At 41.8% G+C, this 12,686-nt stretch overlaps 1 protein-coding gene across 1 annotated transcript in view; it reads left to right on the forward strand.

The window, feature by feature from the left end:
• The first annotated feature begins 166 nt into the window (after nucleotides 1-166).
• Nucleotides 167-12,686, forward strand: part of myh10 (myosin, heavy chain 10, non-muscle) — a 56,514-nt gene continuing 43,994 nt past the window's right edge. Inside the window, exons 1-3 of the mRNA XM_079729940.1 lie at nucleotides 167-291; nucleotides 1,601-1,982; nucleotides 8,200-8,356. Coding sequence (XP_079586066.1) covers nucleotides 1,638-1,982; nucleotides 8,200-8,356 — 502 coding nt within the window. The 5' untranslated portion in view covers nucleotides 167-291; nucleotides 1,601-1,637. The remainder of the gene's footprint in view (nucleotides 292-1,600; nucleotides 1,983-8,199; nucleotides 8,357-12,686) is intronic.

Below are 12,686 nucleotides of genomic sequence, written 5' to 3' on the forward strand. Positions count from 1 at the left end.
GCGAGCGGAGACATATTTGGATGGAGCATATCATGACCAATCCCATGTAACTGTTGTTAGGTGAAAGCCAATGATCTTGCTGCCCTGGGATGTGGGCGTGCCGCAACGAAAGCACCGCGCCGCATCCCTCCCTGCATGATCGGAGTTTGGTTGAGACTGAGGGTGTCGGATGGTGGAGTACCACTCATCATAGAGCGGGCTAAATAATATACTATTTTGGAAGACATTGGAGATATTTCTATTGGACACCGATACATCATTATTCGTGTTTCCTTTGCAAACTGCAACCAGGTAAGTTGTTTACGCTTACACGAGTCTGAAATTCGTAATTTGAACGGGATGGAGCGGTGTGTGAGCTAACGGTTCATTGTGCCATGGCTTCTCAACGATGGACCACAGGCTTGGCTAACGTTAGCCCGCTTCTCACCGCTAATGCGAGGGACGTCGCCACCACATATATTGTAATTACTACATAAGTGGTCGCTTTGTATTTCAATTGTGATGCGTTTGAAAATTTGAAACTCGTTGTTTGCTTGCATGCATCCTCTCTGACATAATGTCAGCAGCCACCCACACCCATGATGGTTGTGGGTGAGGAGGCTGCCCAGTGCCCACTTATTCATCTCCAAACTCACAATTACGATCTGCATTGTATTTATTATGTCCGGTACAGTCACACCACGATCAAGCTCCAGCATGAATTCCCTGTGACATGTAGTTAGTAATTGCGTGCATTCAACCCCTCGTAGCTCTGCTATCCGTTAAGATGAGCTTTCGGGATATCAAGAGGGCGATGCACGCAACTTTTGAGCTAAAGTAGGCTAGCTAACATAGCCATTGCAGTTGTTTGGCCTGGCCCTGGTTATTAGACGACCAACCATACAGTAGCTATTTGAAACTCTGTCCACTTCGTCAAAATAGCCACTCCGTGGGAAACTGTGCATACTTTCCGCACAGGCGGGAGAAAATGGCGCAGTATCAATATTTGACACCAAGGTTATTATAGGACTTGGGATGCAGCGACAAGGCAGCGCTTAGTACTAGTAGCAGCAAGCCTGATCCCCCCCATCCCGTGACCTGACCCAGTTTCGGGGCTAACCATTACCGCGTATTTGTAAGCAAAGGACATAATTATAGAGGAGACAAGTCACAGAGGAGATAAGTACCATTACTGCACACACTGACACACTAACAGCACAATTATTAAATCCAGTTGAAAAAAAATGAATTATTGAGTACAATACATCCGTTCCTAGTAATTAACAGTATTCTAAATGTGACCTTGATATTGATGTTATGGAATACATGGCATTGCTATATTTAGTAGGCTAGATGCAAAGGATGGTCATAGCTAGATCCCACCTTATGAATTTGGTCTCAAACTATTTTCTACTGTCTACTTGGCTCTTACTACTGGCAAACAACTAAGCTGCTACTACCCCTGATGTCATGCTGTGACTTACAAGTGTTCAACACAATGTCCGACCATAGGGTTTTAGGGGAAGATTAGTCACTGTATTATATACAAGAAGAATTAAACCAAACAGAACCCAATCCTGCACACCACCATGCTCACACTCACACACACATTTCTCAACAGGAAGCCAACTGAGTTGTGCTCCCGGCCGGCAGCAGTGATGTCACAACGCAGTGGACAGGAAGACCCGGAGCGGTACCTGTTTGTGGACCGCGCCGTGGTCTACAACCCGGCCACGCAGGCTGACTGGACCGCCAAGAAGTTGGTGTGGATCCCCTCGGAGCGCCACGGGTTTGAGGCCGCCGGTATCCGAGAGGAGCGCGGGGATGAGGTGGTGGTGGAGCTGGCGGAGAATGGGAAGAAGGCGGTGGTGAACAAGGACGACATCCAGAAGATGAACCCTCCCAAGTTCAGCAAGGTGGAGGACATGGCAGAGCTCACCTGCCTCAACGAAGCCTCGGTGCTCCACAACCTGAAGGACCGCTACTACTCTGGACTCATCTACGTGAGTTTATGTTTCTGTTGTTTTTCAGTGGTTTATTTTTATACTCCTTTTTGTAGAAAAGTATGTGGTTCTGGCGGAGGAGGTCATCTATCAGCTCGGGGGTTGACTGGTTGGATTCTCATCTTCTCTTTGCTAATGTGTTGTTGGGCAAGAACTCTGTCAAGCTGGCTGTAACCCTGCGTCACTGATGCTCACACACTTCTAATCAATCTCGAACATTACTTCCTCAGATAATGATATTCCTCTCAAAATATCCCTATATGATTCTGCCATTATGTCCTAGATAACCAGACCCCCTCAATGCAACCCACTTAGCTATGTGCATTCCTGGAATAACCTTGATAGGGGGCTTGTTGGCCACCTGAGACTGGGCCTGGAGCCCGGTGGCTGAGGGGTTCCTGCTAAGAGACCGCAGCAGCAATGTCAGATAATTACTCAAGGTTGATATTTTTGACAGGTATATAAAAAGGATTCAACTTTTGGATTTTTGTTAGTTCAAACAGTTTCAGTTTGCATGCCATGGCCCTCAGCCCTTGGAGTAGGCATGGTTGTCCGTTTATTTGGTAGTCCGACATCAACAAAATATTCTTGATATATATTTACATCTTATACTCCTTTTCAAAGGTTAATCATTCCGAAGCAGGTCTCTCTGGCAGAAATGCTGAGTTCAAGAATCACTAATTAGGACATTGATTTTTCTATGTCAAGGTCTGGATGCTAGCCATACATTGGACTTCTAATCTTTTAATGACGGTTATTTATAGTTCAGATCTCCATCTTACTTAAACTACATTTTCATAGTTTAACCAGAGTAAAAACACATAGGCCTAAACAAAGTGGACTGATATACTGCAAGATGTTATAGTTGTAACTGACTGGGATTTTTCTTTTCCAAACCCTCCAAATCCTAACAATTTTTTTTTAACCCTTTTTATTTAAAAAGAAGATACATTACTTAAGAAGAGTCCTGTGCTCTGTATGTCAGCACAAGGAGGCTTTTGCCGAGTCATTCTACGGTCAAACTGCCCTCACTAAGGCCATTGTCTGCACTGATAAGCAACAGCTGTCTGCTTCAACATCTTACAATTTTATGAACCACTGTTGGACAACCATTGACGAAAGATGCCCTTGAGCAGATATTCACTTTGGAAGCCTAACGCTGCGAGTTGTATAAATATGTAATGGGAGAATGATTATTAATTGTAAAGTGTGTTGAGAGGCTAGAATGTAGGGGTGTATAAACGGTATAGAAAGTACACCGGTGTGAATTTGAGCTACGGTATGGATTTTGATGTTACCGTGAGACCGGTGTGACTGGTAGACAGTGTTGTGTGTAACGCGTTACATAGTAAGTAACACGTTAATACAGTAACCTAACTACTTTTTCATGTAAAAAGTAAGTTACGTGCAACTACTGCAAATATGGTAACGAAACGTAGTTCCTTTTACAATTCGGCGCAACGTAACTTTTTCCAGGGACAGATTTGAGAGCGATACTGCCTTCTCAGCCAGTATGCTATTACGCAATAGTCCCTTCACAAGCTCTCATTCCACACCATACGAGACAGCCGCTGGTAGCGTGAAGCTGTCTCTTCATCTCTTCAACAGACATCGCTTCCGGATTCATTTTCCAAAGCCAGTCCTTGCGACTAAAAAAGCCAGCGAGATAACAAATGTCGTCACTGTTTACCTGTGTAAGGACATGGTTCCCTTTCAAAATGTCGATAGAAAGAGCTTTAAAGAGATGGTCAAAACACTCAATCCCACGTACGCTTTACCTGCCCGCACACACTTCAGCCAAATTGAGATGCCAAAACTATACAGCATGGTCCGGCAAGTGGAGAAAGAAGAAGTGTTTTTTCTGAGATGGAAGTAACTTGAGAAAAGATTTAGCTTTTTTTTTTTCCTGCAGTTTCGCTGCCCAACCAGTATTTTACCCCTTCAGAAGCATTTATATCGAAATTAGAAGATAAAATTAACATACCGTGATATAATACCGTTACCGTCTATGCCTCAAATCATACTGTGATATACATTTTAGTCCATACAGTACAGCCCCACTAGAATGCCTATGGTGCTTTATATGAATTAAGTTTTCTTCATTGTCTTTGTTCTAATCCCCTGTAATAGCATTTGTTTGTTCTCCTGCTGCTCTCCATCTAGCCACCACCGGCTCCTTCACTCCCTATCCTTCAAAGCTCTGTCACCTATCTCTGATATGTAATGTCTGGTTAAAATTTATAGAGGAAAAAAAGCAGAACTTTACTTTGTACTCCCACAATGTTGATTTAGATCCTCATCCCTAATCCCTCCTACGTATACTCCCACACTACTATGAGGGAGGGATATTTCGTCACCCGTCTTTAAATTCTTGGACTTGTCTGTGTCTTGTTTCTGTTTGATGAAGCATCCAGCTTAGGCTGTGTAATGTACTGTCATGTCCATACTTCAGAGCCCCAGCCCTCCCTCTGTGTTTGATGGAGCAAACCGAGTTTAACAGGTTAGGGTTAAATGCCTGCAGTCAGTCAGTATCAGCGGACAGCTGGGGAACTTGATGGACTTTATCTTCTAGGCAGTGGAAAGCATGCTATTGCTTTAACAGTGGGTAAAAGAAGTAGCCTATTTGGAAAACTGTAGTAACATACCTCCTACTCAAACTGATATGGAAACTGTACTCGATCCATTGCTAATGATGAAACCTCATTTTAATTTTAGTTTACTTTGCTGAATTAAAGTATTGTAACAAAACCCCTAAATAATAACTATAGTCATCACTATATTTTCAACCAATACATTATTAGGTGAGTGCTGCATGCAGCGCTCAACTATTGTTCTTCTTAGGTTTTATTCTTTCTTTCTTTCTTTCTTTCTTTCTTTCTTTCTTTCTGTCTTTCTTATTCTCTACAAACTTTGGGACCTATCTCCTTCCTCAATTTTTCACCTAGAGACTCCATTCCAATTTCAAAATTTTCAGAATAGCTTGGAATCGCGCACTTCCTTTCAGATTTTTAATTTTTAATTTTTTAACATATTCTACTTTTAAAATACTATATTTTTTTTATCATGGGAGTCAATGGGAGGACGGCAGAGCTGTCCCCCCATTGACTCCCTTCAACTGTTTACAACCTAACTAAATCAATTTTCAACCGTTTATCTTCGTTCAAACCATTTAACAAATCTACAAACTTCAATAAGATCTAAACGGAATTTCGGTATAATTTAAACTTTCTTCAGAATCACAGTTTTAGTTTCATACCGGCTTCGTTTTCAGCTGTTTTCATTGAAGCGTCTGCCCATTCTGACACTCCTACTTCTTAAGACATCGTAACTCAATCATTTCTCAACCGTTTACCTTTGTTCAAACCATTTAACAAATCTACACACTTGTATCTTCAATATATCAAACAGAATTTCAATATCATTTATACTTTATCCAGAAACACAGTTTTTAGTTTCATACCGGCTTCGTTTTCAGTTGGTCTCATTGATTTATGTTGACGCTGGAGTGTGAGGACGATCAGCAGTGTTGCCAGATTGGGCGGTTTTTCCCGTCTAATTGGGCTACTTTTGGAGGACGATCAGCAGTGTTGCCAGATGGGGTGGTTTTTCCTGCTCTATTGGGCCTCTTTTAATCACGCACTGGCTCGCTATTCTCTTAAAGACACACACACACACACACACACACACACACACACACACACACACACACACACACACAGCAATGCTTTGCGCTTTTCATTCAGCTGGCACTTTATTTGTTTCCAACCATTTTCATTTTCTTAAATGGTGTGCATGGTCACATTGTTTACTCCGTTTAAACTTTTGAACTTTTGTTAAAATCCCTTCACTCGATTTAAGAGGTTGAAATATTTGCAACCTCACTTTGTACTACAGCACTCACCGCATTTTCTACAGGAAATGCATTTTCTAGTTCTTATTTCATACTGTTCTTGGAAAAGGATTGGGTGATCGACCGATATATCGGTCGGCCGATATTTGCGCTTTTTACGTGTATCGTATCGGCCGATTTTTTTGCGGTATCTGCAGTTTTTTTTCTTGATTTACAGACAGTTCAATAAATGTTTGTTTTTTTAATTGAGACATTGTAACATTTGTTATCATCATTGTGTCATTTTTATGATGTAAATTGAGGGAGGCTTAGCCTGGAAATCCAGACCCACATCTAGAAAGCTGTAGGGTCTGGCAACAAGTAATGAAAATGGCCCAACTCGAGGGGCGGCACCAAGCATGCATTTGAAAATATCACTGGATAACACACATTGGATAACTCTACGACCTATCAGAAGAATTCAAGGGGTGACGTATCCAGACCAGTGGAGCTAACCAATAGGTAAGACTCTTGCCGTATCCGGTCGGTAAAACAGCAACGCTTTTGGCCCGCCTATATTGATACATCGATGTGATTGATAAATGTTCTGGGCCAGGGGAGGCCCAGAATATACACGAGTATATTGCTAGTTCCCAGAGTGACTCGCTGAGCAAATTCAAATTGTGCTCTGGCGAGAACTCTGGATTTCCAGGGTAGTATCGGCTTCAAGTATCGGCTCAAGAAAATCGCTATCGGCGTATCGGTTATCGGCTAAGGCTGATGAAAAAAAATCGGTATCGGCCCTAAAAAAAAATCCATATCGGTCGATCCCTAGTCAGTACTCCGTAGGTTCAGGAACTGGTCCAGAGAAGTGAAGAATTGGTGTATATCAAGTCTGCCATCCCACGCAAACCAAAAATGGACACATATTTTGAGTTATGTGCGTTTGTTTTGCCCAGGATTTCTATAAGAAGAAAATATTTCTCACAGTGAACCACATCAGCTCCCTCCCTTGTCAGAGCTCCACTCTGAGGCCGATGCTGCTCCTCCAGTCCAGCAGGCCCTGTGGTTTGTAGGCTGGGGAGGGCGCCACGCTCTGGGCCACACCGACGCCTCCACCACAATGCTGAGCTGCCTGGCCAGTGGAAGGCCTTTCTTAGAATAATTACACCTTTACCCACTTGAGCCCGTTCCCCACTTCGGAGTTCTCCCGCTAGTCGGGGTGGCCATTCCCTTGCAAGCTAGCCGGCTATCCTCTGGATATTCTTAAGAGGCTTTGATAAAATGTTGACCTGCGTGTAGCATTGATATTCACACAGACAAAGATACAATTTATGGAATGGTATAAGTCTGCTGTGAATATGTGGTTCAGTGTAATTCATTGGATTTTTATTTTTACTGTGGAATATAAAAGGATTGTTGCCTTGGTAACAAGCATTATAGTCACATTTCTGGTGCTGCCCCATCACTTCTGATTGACTGAAATTGATGCCAGGCATTGCCACTTGTATGAAAAGGCATGAAGGGTTGAATTTATCACAAAAATCATAGAAAATTGTAAATCGCAGCAAGAATAAAATAATCACATTCCCCCAAATATTAAGTTTTATAAATTTAAGCACTTTACTGTGGCAGGTTTTAAACACCAGTTTGGCATCCAAAGCGCCACCCCCCTAAATAGGTACAAGCGCAAATGAAGACTCAATTACCATTTTGACAAATTTTCTGTTCAAGAGGATTAAGGCTGCAGTTTACAGACATTTTCCTAAGAAACCCATTTGCTCATTCAGAGGATGGCTGTCAGATAGTTTATATTTTTTTCAGATACGAAATAAGAATGCAAGAAATACTCAAACTCAAAATACTCTTGACCACGAGCTCAGGTTGATGTTAAGCTTAATGTTACTGACATAAACATGTCCACTCTTTATTGTGTTCTGTTTTCTATTGGTGCTTTCTGTGTGGATGCTCTATATGCACTATGTTTCCATCACAGTGGAAACACAGTGGAGACTACACAACAAACTGGCCATCTGGTGACAACATAACGGGATGTAGAGTCTTACATCATAGCCAAGCCTGTGATGATTTCCATATTTAAGTTTTTATGCTGTAGTGTGCTGCCAACTCCTCTTTAACCCTTAATCCTACAACAAACACATTCCACAGAAACTAGTTTTAATGCGAAACCTAAAGGTTTTATCTGTTATCATCACTGTGCTTATTAACCTCTAAAAGCATTATCGCTTTCTTTCTGTAATGTAATCCAGTTGCATTTTTTGGGTTAACGTTTTCCTTTTCCCACTGTATTCTTTATGTATCTACATCCACTTGAATGACCTTTTCTCGTATGAGTTGCAATGAGTTTGCTTTTGTCTCACTCCATAGACATACTCTGGTCTCTTCTGCGTCGTCATCAACCCCTACAAGAACCTGCCCATCTATTCAGAGAACATCATTGAGATGTACAGGGGCAAGAAGAGGCACGAGATGCCCCCCCACATCTACGCCATCTCAGAGTCCGCATACAGATGCATGCTGCAAGGTAAGATGGTGTTTTAGTGAAAAAAATCATTACTTTGTTGACATGGTAAGGTAATCTTTGCTGCCTCATCCATCACCATCACTGTGGTAGAAGGACTTCAGACAAGTAATGCATCACAACATTAATCAATTTCATTGGTTTACCTCAGCGCCAACATGCTGACTCGGCGTGTCATCAATAGTGTAGTAATAACAAGCATCGGTTTTAGTCGGTTTCAGAGGGAACACACTAAATTCATTTGTTTGCTCCATGCTCGATTTTTGCCCCGTAAAGCTTTTTTTATTTTTTACCATTTATATTTATTTACTATAGAATTCTAATAATATAAAAAAAATTATATATACTGCAGGAAATAGTTTTTGTCTTTTCTTGTCCCTTTTCTTCTTTTGTTTGAGTTGTGTTTATATCTTTGTATGTAAAACTGATAATGGTAGCCAAAGTTGAATATCCCCTGCCTAGTAGTATCGCAAGTGCAGTATTCATCTTTTATATATTTATATTCAATATATTAGCCTTTTTTAAAATATTTTTCTGTCTTTTAGAAATTCGGTATAATGTTGAAATAAAGGAGCCTGTTCTGTTTAATTGTAAACACACTATGAAATTATTGAGTGCACATTGCTACATCGTAATGTGTAATAATCAACTGCAGCCAAGATGGCCAACACTGGCTGAGCGCTGCGTTGAGAGATCCTGGTGTTGTTGTTGGGATGCTTTCAAGAGCCCTTAGCGTTGTGACGTACTGGGATGAGGCCAGTAAGGACAGAGAGGCTGACCTGCATTGTTCTGGACAATAAGCTTTTTGTGTTCTCGCCGAGGCAAGGCGAGAGGGGGCCGAAACAACTGGACGGTCCACTCAGGCCTGGTTCCCTTGGTGTTAAAGGATAGGTCGTCCTTTTTTTTTCAAAACATTATTTTGCACATTCAACAAATGCCCAAGTTATATTTTTGCCAATCACTATATTTGTCTATTGTGATGTTTGGATTGAGGAGTAGTACAGGAGTTTAGGAGTTGTACTCCGAGATCACATGGTGGAGTGGTCTCTCTTTCTGTCTTCTTTTGTTTTCTCTGCTTTTTGTTGCACTACAACTGCCATTATGGTGGTGGAGAAGGAGGTTAAAGGAGATCTTGAGGTTGCTGATTAGTGTTCACCAGCTGCTGCTCAGCAGCTGGTGAGCAGTAGGGTATCCTCAAACTAACCTGGTTCACTTCAGTGAGTATCCAGCTGTGAAGACGAACACTGGCCTTCCTCTGCTTTGAGCATGTCTGGAAGGCCAGCGAGTAGCTGGATACTGTCATAAAGCGGCCAACCGGGGTCAGTGATTTACACTTAGCGTGTTAGCCCTGTTTTTTTGCAGAGAATTTAAGTCGCTTGCGCAGGGTTTGGAAGTGTAGGCTTTATTAACAGGCACTGAATTAATAAACCATTATTTCATTAAACCACTTATGATCCTGTATTTACATTAAACATTAAACTAGTACAGGATCATGGATTGGATTGATCTTCTTTTAAGTGCAATTTAAAACACCAAGGAGGTTGCTCTGCTGCGTACCATTGCCTCTGGTACAGCTATTTATTTGATTAATTTTCAAACCACATTGTTCTCCTTTTTTCACCCAGTTTTATCAAGTGTTTCCCTCATTGATGGCCACTAAGCTGTGCGGACAGGGATAAAAAGCATCATTCAAACAGATGAGGGCCCCTGGCGGGCCTCGCGCATCTTCCATAGGGAGTGCAGCAGCTTCAGTTCAATCAATAGAGGCGCTAGGCTCTGGGCGCTCTACTGCAGCCTCCTTGCTCTGCGTCTGTGTCCCATGCATCTCGTTGGTCAGCGTCAAAGCTTGGCCAGTCGCCTTTTGTTTCAGTCCCTGTACTGGAAATAGGTTAAAGACCTATGCTGCAATGGAGACCATCACGTGAGGATCTGGGTTTTTAGCATAGGCCACTGCTTATTAACTCATAACACTGCAGTACTTTACTACCTACTTTTCACAGGCATTGCTTGCCGTGTGTTGAGAAAACCATATACTTATAATTGTTTTTGTCTGATTTACTGCTGGTTACAACAGAATGTCACATCACATTCCTGGGGCTTAATGAGGAAAACGAGGGAGAACTGCTCAAATGCCGTCTGTTTTTGTTTCTCTTGGGATGCTTTGTTGGCTTGAACCACTTTTACTGCAGTTTCGTACTATTTGTTTTTACAATGGACAAGATTGGAGAGATATCGCGTTCTCTATCTGAGTCTAGGTAATGATCGGGGTCTGCGCACAAAGACTGGGTTGTGTTAGCAAACAGCCAGACCTGACCTCACATCTGCCTTTGATTAGTGGTCCATATACTCTCTACCGTAGCTTCCCTCACTGCCCCACCAACAACACATCCAGAGGAGTGAAGGATCTGACGGGGGGCTTATAGCCAGCCTTACCATGGAGTGCTCTGAATACAACCACTTCTCTATTAAAAGGTATGGTCATGTTGACTGACACCAAGTGATTTGATGACGTTTCTTGGTGAAGTCCTCAAATAGTGAGGAGCTCTTTGTTTTTGTTTCAAAATAGAAAGTACCCAAGCCCCCCCCTTTTGAGCATAGTAGTCTTTCCTTGATCCAGAATTTGGCTCCATAAGCTTTTACACAAAGCGCTGTAATATGTCTCACAAGGGCCCACTCCATCAGTGCCGAACAAAACAACTCTTTGTCTGGTATGTTTTCAGTGTGGACAATAACACTGTGGATGCTTTCTTTAAAGAAATACAACACAAATGGTGACTGAGTACATCAAGAAGATGTTTGTAGTGGAGATAAATTGCAGACTAGATGAGGTGTGGTTGACCCTTGAGATACAGACCAGTCCCACCTACTCCCACAGCCTTTTCTTGAATGAACAAAAACGAATGCACTATCCTTGCTGGAGACGATTGCACTAGTAGATCATGAAGCATATGTTGGACCTACTCCACCTGCAGCACAAGGCACGTGGCCAGTCATAAATACTGACTGAATATTATACATTTGTTTGCATTTTCTGACGCTTTATTATCACAATATATACAATAGGGGTTACAACCCTGTTAAAAATGGTTTGTCACATGTATGCCATTCAATGCTTTGTAAAAAGCTTGTTGGTATAATAGTTGTTGGTAAAATGCAGGTTTTGCACACTAACTGCCCAGAGTATTAGTGGGGATGGCAAAGAAAAGTTATTGGTTGATAGTCACTACTTTGTCTCACCCTCTAGGTGTGTAAATCACTTGTACACAGAAGAATCCACACAATGTAGCGGATTAGAAACATGATACCTTTTAACTGTTCTGGAATGGGGCTGACCTCTTCCATCATCACAATTGATGTGTTTGCATGCTAACACATTCCTGCCAGTAAATGTATTGGTTACTCCTTAACCAACTGTACTTCTTGAGAGTACACCAGAGGGGTTAGCTGTTGGTGCTGTAGGTGACTTCTGTGTGATAGTGACTGAAATGGGCACCCACCAAATGCAAATTCAAAAGGAAATTGATTGCACTCATTTCAGACATTGGTGTTTTCCCTTGTCTGATTCCTGCAATAAAGATGTTTCTTTGTTCTTAAGCCTAGTATATGAATATAAACAAAGACATGTTAATATGATTGCTGAACTGATATTGCAGGTGCTGTTGGCTGAGTTAGGGTGGTATTTCTTAGTTTATAGAGTTTGAGTGCTGCTTGCCACTTCACAGTTGAGCGTGACCTGAATAAACAGATGTGGTTTACTGTAAGAATACGTTTTCACAATTGTCGTTTAGCCTAGAATGTTTTCCAGACTGAGCTGGCTAGCCTCTCTGAGCTGTTTGCATAAGCCTCTGGGGGTTCCTTGAGTCTATGATAATACTTTGTCATAAACCTGGTCTGTTGACCCTTTACTTCCCTGTTCCCCATTGCTGATGGAAAAGTAAGGTAAACAGTTCTTGAGTACAGGACAGAGCTTTACATCAATATAAAGGTTGGTGTTGGAATTCTGTAGCATGTTAATTTTGCCAGTATGCAAAACTCCTTTTTATCGGCTTCACATGAGATTGTTTTCCTATTTCCCCCACTCAATGTCACACATATCTCTCTTTCCCCACATTATCAATTTCTCCACCATTTGACTAGTCCTCCAGCGGTCTGCATTGATTTCGTGTTAGATTTGGCATTAACGTGATGATTAATGAGTGAACATCCAAATTCCTGGTGTCTGCTGTATGATTTATTCTCCCTCACCCTTTTCTTAAGGACATGGAGAAATGTTTTGACTGATCCAGGAAAGAAATGGTCAAGATACGGATCTGATGTGTTTTTCCCCCTTTGC

The sequence above is a fragment of the Pollachius pollachius genome (assembly GCF_949987615.1).
Source record: "Pollachius pollachius genome assembly, chromosome: 2".
Classification (NCBI taxonomy): Eukaryota; Metazoa; Chordata; class Actinopteri; order Gadiformes; family Gadidae; genus Pollachius; species Pollachius pollachius.